The following is an 8,316-nucleotide window of genomic DNA, read 5'->3' as shown; positions in this document are numbered from 1 at the left end:
TCCCTCCCTCTCTCTCCACTCGCTCCGCGCGTCCCCGCGGCTCAGGTCAGGCAGCATGCCGCCTGCGGGAGCTCTGAGGCTGGCTGCGCTGGTCTCGCTCTTCTCGGTGTCGCTGCTGCTCTCCTCCGATGAGTCTCCGCTGCTCAAACCCAAAGTCCTGATCGCCATCGTGGCGCGGAACGCTGCGCACAGCCTGCCCTACTACCTGGGCTGCATCGAGAACCTCCAGTACCCCAAGGAGAGGATCGCCATCTGGTGAGGGCAGATTATTTATCATTACATTATTACATCATAACCTCATTACATCATCAATTACTTCTTTCTTTAAGCTGTTATAAAACTTTCCTCCTTGGTCATGTTCACCTGAGTTCCATCAGGGGCGTTCAGGTAAGACTCACGTTGAAAAAACGTTTAATTTTAGGCTTATTGGTCGGTTTTGCTTGAATGACAAAAAAAAAAAAAACACAAATCAACGTTGATTCAACGTGTCTTTGCAATCTGGGAACATTATTATCTGGGGTTCTTATTCTTATTCTCCATTGGAATTTCAATGGATTCACCATTAACCAGTGTACTCACTTTGAAAAGTAGACAGCTAATGGTGCTACAGGTGTTGGTTGTCTTGTTGATGGTAAATATGGCTATAAAAACATATGGTTGCTATTAAAGGTGGTGTTGATGGAGTGTTACTGATGGTGCAGTTGGTAGATTTGGTGTTATCAATGCTGGTTCTACTCTAGGTGGTGTTGATGGAGTGTTACTGATGGTGCATTTGGTAGATCTGGTGCTGTCAGTGCTGGTTCTACTCTAGGTGGTGTTGATGGAGGGTTACTAATGGTGCAGTTGGTTTATTTGTTTTTTTTCAGTGCTGGTTCTACTCTAGGTGGTGTTGATGGAATCTAACTGATAGTGCAGTTGGTAGATTTGGTGTTATCACTGCTGGTTCTACTCTAGGTGGTGTTGATGGAGTGCTACTGATGGTGCAGTTGGTAGATTTTGTGCTATCAGTGCTCATTCATGGTTTGTTTTTGTTTTTTTCAGTGCTGGTTCTACTCTACATGGTTTTGATGGTGTCTAATTGATTGTGCAGTTGGTAGCTGTGGTGTTGTCAGTGCTGGTGATGTTGGTAATGTTAAAGGTGGTGTTGATAGTGTGTAACTGATAGTGATGTTATTGGTGATACTGATAAGTGGTTTGATTGGTGTTATTGATGGTCATTAATGAGTGTTATTGATTGCACAGTTGGTGGTGGTGCTGACTGGTGATATTGATTGGGTGATATTGATGATGCTTCTGGGATATTGCACTTGATGGAGTATAAATGATGATGCTCTCACCAGTGATAAATACTGCCATTATTGGTGCTACTCTTGTTGGTGTTGGTGGATGTTTGCTGATGTTTGTGGTAGTGGCACTGTTGCTGGTTGTGGTGCTGTGAAAGATGGTTGTGTTGATGGTAATGAAGTACAGTTTACAGTGATTTTGATGAGTGTTACTGATGGTATGGTGAATAGTGTTTTTTCTGGGTTTTTTTTCCTGGTTAGCACTATTAATGGGATGTTAACGGTCCTGATGCTGTTGTTGGCGGTTTGTCAGTGGCACTGTTGATGGTAAATTATCCTAGTCTATCTGATGGAGATGTAACTGGTGATAAGTGGTTGGGTAGTGGTAGTAGTAGTGGTGCTTTTCTTGGTCGTGGTGCTGATTGTTAATGTGAAACGTGTTGATGGTTGGAGTTATTGATGGTGCTACTTGTGCATTGATGGTTGTTACTGAAACTTTAGGGTGTTGTTTAAGGTGTTGGTAGTTTTGCGGAGTTTGGTAGTGTGTAACTGATGGTGCTGGTGGTATTGGAGATTTTGCTGATGGTGCTGTTAATGGTTCTGATGGAGTTAAAGCAATGGATTCTGTTAAATGTAGGGTCTGGGATTGGCGGAGTTGATACAGTTGGTAGATATGGTATTGGTGGTGGTGCTGACTGGTTTTAATAGTGCTGTTTTAAGTTGGTGTTGAAGGTATTTTGATATTGTTCGCGCTGTTGGTGTTACTGTTATCTTTCTTTTCTCGTTTTGGAAAAACTGTTCACCTTCTCAAACTACTAAAAACATCCGCACTTCTACCTTAAAACATATTAAACTAAGATGTTGGTGGGATTATATTGGAATATTCAATATATTGAAGATACAATAATTCACTGTTATTAAGGTACAATAAAGTACAGTAACAAAGCACATATACTTCCCTCTGGTTGGTGCTGTTGGTGGATCTGAGCCACTGGGATGCACTGCAGGGATCCTGTTGAAAAGTTGAGTGTAATGAAAGAGTCCTGAGAGGGTTGGCCTGAGGAGCGTGAGGCGTCCTGCTGTGCGCTTTTACGCGTGTCTGCCCCTTTTAAACTGCATGTTAAATGGAGATGAAAGGCATTTGCTGGCTAAGCAGCACGGGCTGTCTTCCTCCTCCAACATCAAAACCTCTCCATACCCTCAGAGAACCAGCAGGAAACTGCAGGTAGATTACCCATGGTGCACTGCAGGTATTCAAGTAGGCTGAATAGGGTATAGTGCAAGTTTACAGTGCATTGTGGCTCCAAATGTAGAGGTGTCCAGCTACTTTAGGTTAAATGACCATGGAAAGAGAAGTGTTGCCAATAGAATAGGACCATTCAGAGCAGATGCCTTATACCCAATACTTGTTTATGGGGTGAATTTGGGAGTTGAGGATGAGGTAGGATAGTCACTAATGCACTAGCAATCAATGCAATCAGATCCTCACAGAAATCTACCCTGAACAGTAGAGACAGTTACTCCAACAAAAATGAATAGTCTACCTAGGCCCTTCTCATTAAAACCACTTGCTTAATATTCTCTCTTGACCTTTTTTTATCAGCATGGACTCCACAAGATGTCTGAAGCTGTAATGTGGTATTTAGTACCAGATAGAGCTGGGCAATATGGCCAAAAAAAAATCGAAATTTGTTTCACACAAAAATCAAATTTTGGATTTTAATACTTTTTTTTCACCTACTAAAAATCATGGTTCAAAACTAGGACCACACCATTGTAAACACTAAGAAAATACTGTAGCTTTTCAGAAAGCTTTCTCCAACATAGCTTAGTTTCAAACTGGCACTTGTATAATGAATCTTCAGACTCATAAAAATATATGTATTTTTATTATTAATATATATTTTTATTTATATATATTTATAGAAATGCACCTTCAAGGGTTGGCAATCCAGACTGTTCTCATACAGAGTTCCCCAATGGAAAAACAAACTACCTTCCACTACCAGATCAGGAGAATCTCTCACTATCTTTAATAAACTCCTGAAGACAGAGCTCTTCAAAGAGCACCTACTCTCCTAACACCTCTAACTAACTACCTTCTACTACCAGATCAGGAGAATCTCTCACTATCTTTAATAAACTCCTGAAGACAGAGCTCTTCAAAGAGCTCTTACTCTCCTAACACCTCTAACTAACTACCTTCTACTACCAGATCAGGAGAATCTCTCACTATCTTTAATAAACTCCTGAAGACAGAGCTCTTCAAAGAGCACTTACTCTCCTAACACCTCTAACACACTACCTTCTACTACCAGATCAGTAGAATCTCTCGCTATCGCTCGGAAGAGATAGAATAGAGAGAGAGAGAGAGAGAGAGAGAGACAGTTGGAGGTGAGAGACTCTCACTACCCTGCTAAAGAATGCTGAGAATTACCGTGAATAGTCGAGAGGATAGAAATGGTGAGGGTGGGGGTGTGATGGGCGGGTGGTGGAGTGAGGTGGGAGGGGGTGTGATGGAGGGAGGTCGTTACCCATGGTCACAATGAGCAGCTTAGAAAACCACATTCCATCATTCTACCACGGCACACAAACCCTCCACTACTGTATCAGATCCCTGATTGGGCAATAAAGCTTTTTCCTGCTCTCTGATTGGTTGCTGTGGTCAGATTATGGCCAGAGATTGACCCAGACAAACTGCTGGCTGAGTGTGAGGTGTTTGGGTCACTGGGCATAAACACTGGAGAGTGGAGATTATGAGTATTACTGGTCAGGTGCTGAACAGCGCTGCAGCTGAGCGGCACGAGGTGAAGGTGAACGATTCAACAAAAATTTAACTCTTTAATTTCATATTTTTTGTTTTGTTTTCACTGTTTTAATTTTTTAAGAGTGGCCCCACTAGACTAATCCTATATTTTATTTTATTTTATTTTATTTTATTTTATTTTATTTTATTAGTTTATTCCTTTTAACCTGGGCATTTTGGTTTGTTCTTGACTTTCAATCTGGTGTTGTAAAAAAGACATTGTGGTTATTGTTTATTATATAGACATAAGATGTAAGTATCACCATGGAAAATCTAAATAAACTAAATGAAAAAAAAAGTTGTTCATATTGAGAATAAAGTCGTAATATTACAAGATTAAAGTCGTTATTTTACGAGAGAATAAAGTCGTAGTATTCTGAAGCGAATGTAGTTCTAACTTCTTGGGCTGCAGTTTAAGAATGGAGCATGGAAGAAGGGAAAGGAGCATTTTCTGCTCATGATCTGTTTTAGGGCTGCTGTGATTATCATCAGTTATCTACATTTCTAACCTGCCGCTTATTAATGCTGTAGTGTTACAGTTAGATAATACAGTGTCCAGATTTTTCCAGATTCCTGATTTATTTTTTAAACTTGCTCTACGATAATAGGAAAAATATATGTAAAAATATATATATTTTATAAAATATAAATACATTCATAATACACACATTATGCACAAAACCGATCTTAAATCATAATCACCATTACAACATCCTCATCAGTGTGTCTTTGCCAAACGTGTGTGTGTGTGTATATGTGTGTGTGTGTGTGTGTGTTCATTGCTGTGTGTATGATTGTGTCAGAGCTAATGAGAATGGATGGTGGAGAGATGTCCTCAGGCTGAGCTTTAATCACTGAATCACTGATTTATAGTTCGTCTGCTGCCAGCAGCACAAACCAGTACCTGATGAGTGTGATTCAGTACGTCTGATCTGGAGTCAGTGGGGATGAGCCTGATTGTGAACATGTGTCGTCCTGAGAGCTGCTGGGGTTTCATGCTCTGTTTGAAGCTCTGCTGGAAGAGCTTTATGAGAAGATGACGTGTGATGAGCTTTGTCAGGATTTATCTGATTGATTGATTGATTGGTGGTAATTAACTGGAATGAAGTATCTGTGTCGTGTCTGTTATCAGATTTGGGTCTTTTATTAGTATGAGGTGGATTGGAACTGGAATACTGATGGAGTTCTGCCATTACTGTCAGACTTCACAGACCGGAAATTCATACTGGATTTAAATCACTCCACACGTATTACTGTTAGACAGTAATCGTTACACACACTGTAGATTCATACTGGTTTCAAATCACTCCACACTTATTACTGTTAGACAGTAATCGTTACACACACTGTAGATTCATACTGGTTTCAAATCACTCCACACTTATTACTGTTAGACAGTAATCGTTACACACACTGTAGATTCATACTGGATTCAAATTACTCCACACTTATTACTGTCAGACAGTAACAGTTACATACACTGTAGATTCATACTGGATCTAAATATCTTCACAATATTATTACCATGGTGTAAAAGCCACACACTGCAGATTCATACTGAATTAAAATCATTTCACATTATTTATGGACTCTATTTCAGGACCCTACACACACTGCAAATTCATTCTGGATTTAAACCATTCACCTTGTTTCTGTCAGGCAAAAAAGACACACACTGTAGATTCATAGTGGATTAAGTTCACCTCACAGTTATTACTGACAGATTCTAGAAACTACACAAATATCAGATTCATACTGGATTAAAATCAAACCACAGTTATTATTGACAGATTTTAGAAACTAAACGAATGTCAGATTCATACTGGATGAAAACCACACCACAGTTATTACTGACAGATTCAAAAAACTACACAAAAATCTGATTCATACTGGAATAAAATCACACCACAGTCATTACCAATGTTTGAAAAGGTTCCAGGAATGTTCTAGTATGTTCTAGTATATTCATACTGGATGAGAATCATTCCACATTATTATTATGTGCATATTACTGTGCATATTACACATAACTCCCCTAATTAAAAAAACTGGCTCCAACAGGCGTTCTGCTCTTGCGATATTCATTTTATTTGATTACCCTGCTGATTTCACAGGTAAGTACAGGTGTTTCGCCTGCAGGTCATGACTCACCTTTGTTGGAATGAAGGGCATTCTGGGTATTTGAGTATTGAGTAAGCAGGGGCATGTTGGGTAACACTGAGCATCAGGACTTGACCACAGGCAGGGATTGGATGTCAGCTGTGAATCTGTGAGTGATTATGTTTGCCTCATTGTTGCTGGAGCTCTCCCTCGGAGTGTGTGTGAGAGTGTGTGTGTGTGTGTGTGTGAGAGAGAGTGTGTGTGTGTTTATTTGTGTTTGAAACAACAAGTGTTCCTCTGTGTGTGCATGTGTTTAGAGGGAGCATGCAGATGGATGTCCTTGTTAGAAATCCTCTGTGTTTTATAGAAGAACATTTTGAATGGAGTTACGAGGTCTTCTTATGATGTCAGTGACGTGACTCGTGAGATATGAGCGCAAGCATGCATCCAGTGTGTGTATGTGTGTGTGTGTGTGTGTGTGTGTGAGAGAGTTTATGAGTGTGTATATCCCCCTTTTTCCAATCTTGCGTTGCCAGATCCTCTGTTCAGCTTCACTGCTCTCATCAAAGCACAAATATGTGCTGGACTGAAGCAGAACCAGACTGGAAGCCACAGCCGTGCCCAGTCCAGCCCACATCCATCCAGTCCACACGCTCCAGTACACCCATTTACCCAGACCAGTCCATCCCAGTAAAGCCCAGTAAAGCTCATAAAGCCCTGAGAGCAGGAGCCAATCAGTGACTCTGCTCAGGAACACATCCAAACTGACCTAAAGAAAGGTTACGGTACATAGAGTCTGTTTTTTAGCTAAAATTCCAGCTAACAATGTTACAATTAACATTATTATTAACATGTTCAGTCTGTTAAAGGAGAACTCTGGTATAAATTGCACTTTTAGTAAAGTGAAACATGATAACGAGTACAAACGTTTGTCAAAAATCCCACCTTCATTCACCCCCAGCATTCGGAAATACAGTACTTTTAAATACAGTACGATGCTCCCAAACAGGCTTACAATGCTAGTGATAGGGGCATAAAGTTAACCATGCAAATAAATCACTATTTTTACACCATTAACAACAAGCTCAAAGTAGCTTCATACATCATTGGTAGAATTCTGAAGGCCCTGACATTCAGAGAAATTAAGTCATGATAAGTCAACTGACCAGTAAGAACAACTATGTAAGATAGAGGAACAGGTTGCCAAATTAATTCAGTGGAAATGCATAAGTTCCAGCTGTTGGTAAAAATCTATATAATATTCATATATTGCATTCATCTAATTGCAGAATTCATTTTGCAATCTGTTCCTCTATCCTACCTATTCGTTTGTTCAGTTAGTTCAGTTAACTTATCATTACTTAATTAATAGTCTTTTTTAATGAACTAAAAAAATATATAATCTCCTATATTGCGAGGAAGTATAGTGATACTGACAATGAATTTATGTAAATTGTAAAATGTAAATTATGTAAATAAGTTATTAAAGCAATTGTACATTGTTTCTGTAATCCGAGTTGCCAGGTTTGTTGTTTTCCCATCAAAAAGGGCTTGTTTTTAAAGGACAGAAAATTTAAAGGACGAGATATGCATTTTTTGGGCATTTTTTCGGGTGACAAATAATAAAAATGTACTGTGTTGTGAACATCTGTGGCAACCTTAGATATTGGTCTAGTTTAAGCTTCTCATGGGCGGGGTTTAGACAGACTTTAGGCAGGATTTTATGCTCGACTTGGCAACCCTGGCTGCAGCAAGCTGATGTACAGTGAGGATGGGTGTTGTCTTGTCCCATATCTGGTGTGTTTACATTTGTACAGACATGGAGAGTGAGCTGCATGTGCGTTCCCTATTACCCCTGTCGACTAATCATTGCAGCCCTCACCATTATGATGTCACAGGGTTTTTTTTAAGAAAGTTACTAGAACATCATGTTTGTAATGTTACAGATGTTAAACTTCCTGTTAGTTGGGATAGTATTGGGATACATACTCATTCATTGTGTCATGCAATATAAAGAGTTTGTTCTGCTTCATTCATTCATTCATTCATTCATAATTCTCTAAAGGGTCTAGACAAGCTGTGTGTGTGTGCATTTGCACATCTGTTTCAGCAATAAAGGAAACCTAA

The 8,316-nt window shown here is 39.6% G+C and overlaps 1 protein-coding gene across 1 annotated transcript in view; it reads left to right on the top strand.

Moving 5' to 3' along the window:
- colgalt2b (collagen beta(1-O)galactosyltransferase 2b) overlaps nt 1–8,316 on the top strand; it is a 38,409-nt gene continuing 30,093 nt past the window's right edge. The window contains exon 1 of the mRNA XM_022670188.2: nt 1–255. Within this exon, the coding sequence (XP_022525909.2) occupies nt 56–255 (200 nt within the window). The 5' untranslated portion in view covers nt 1–55. The remainder of the gene's footprint in view (nt 256–8,316) is intronic.

The sequence above is a fragment of the Astyanax mexicanus genome, chromosome 12 (genome assembly GCF_023375975.1).
Source record: "Astyanax mexicanus isolate ESR-SI-001 chromosome 12, AstMex3_surface, whole genome shotgun sequence".
Taxonomy (NCBI): Eukaryota; Metazoa; Chordata; class Actinopteri; order Characiformes; family Acestrorhamphidae; genus Astyanax; species Astyanax mexicanus.
This window is presented reverse-complemented; position numbering and strand designations above follow the sequence as displayed.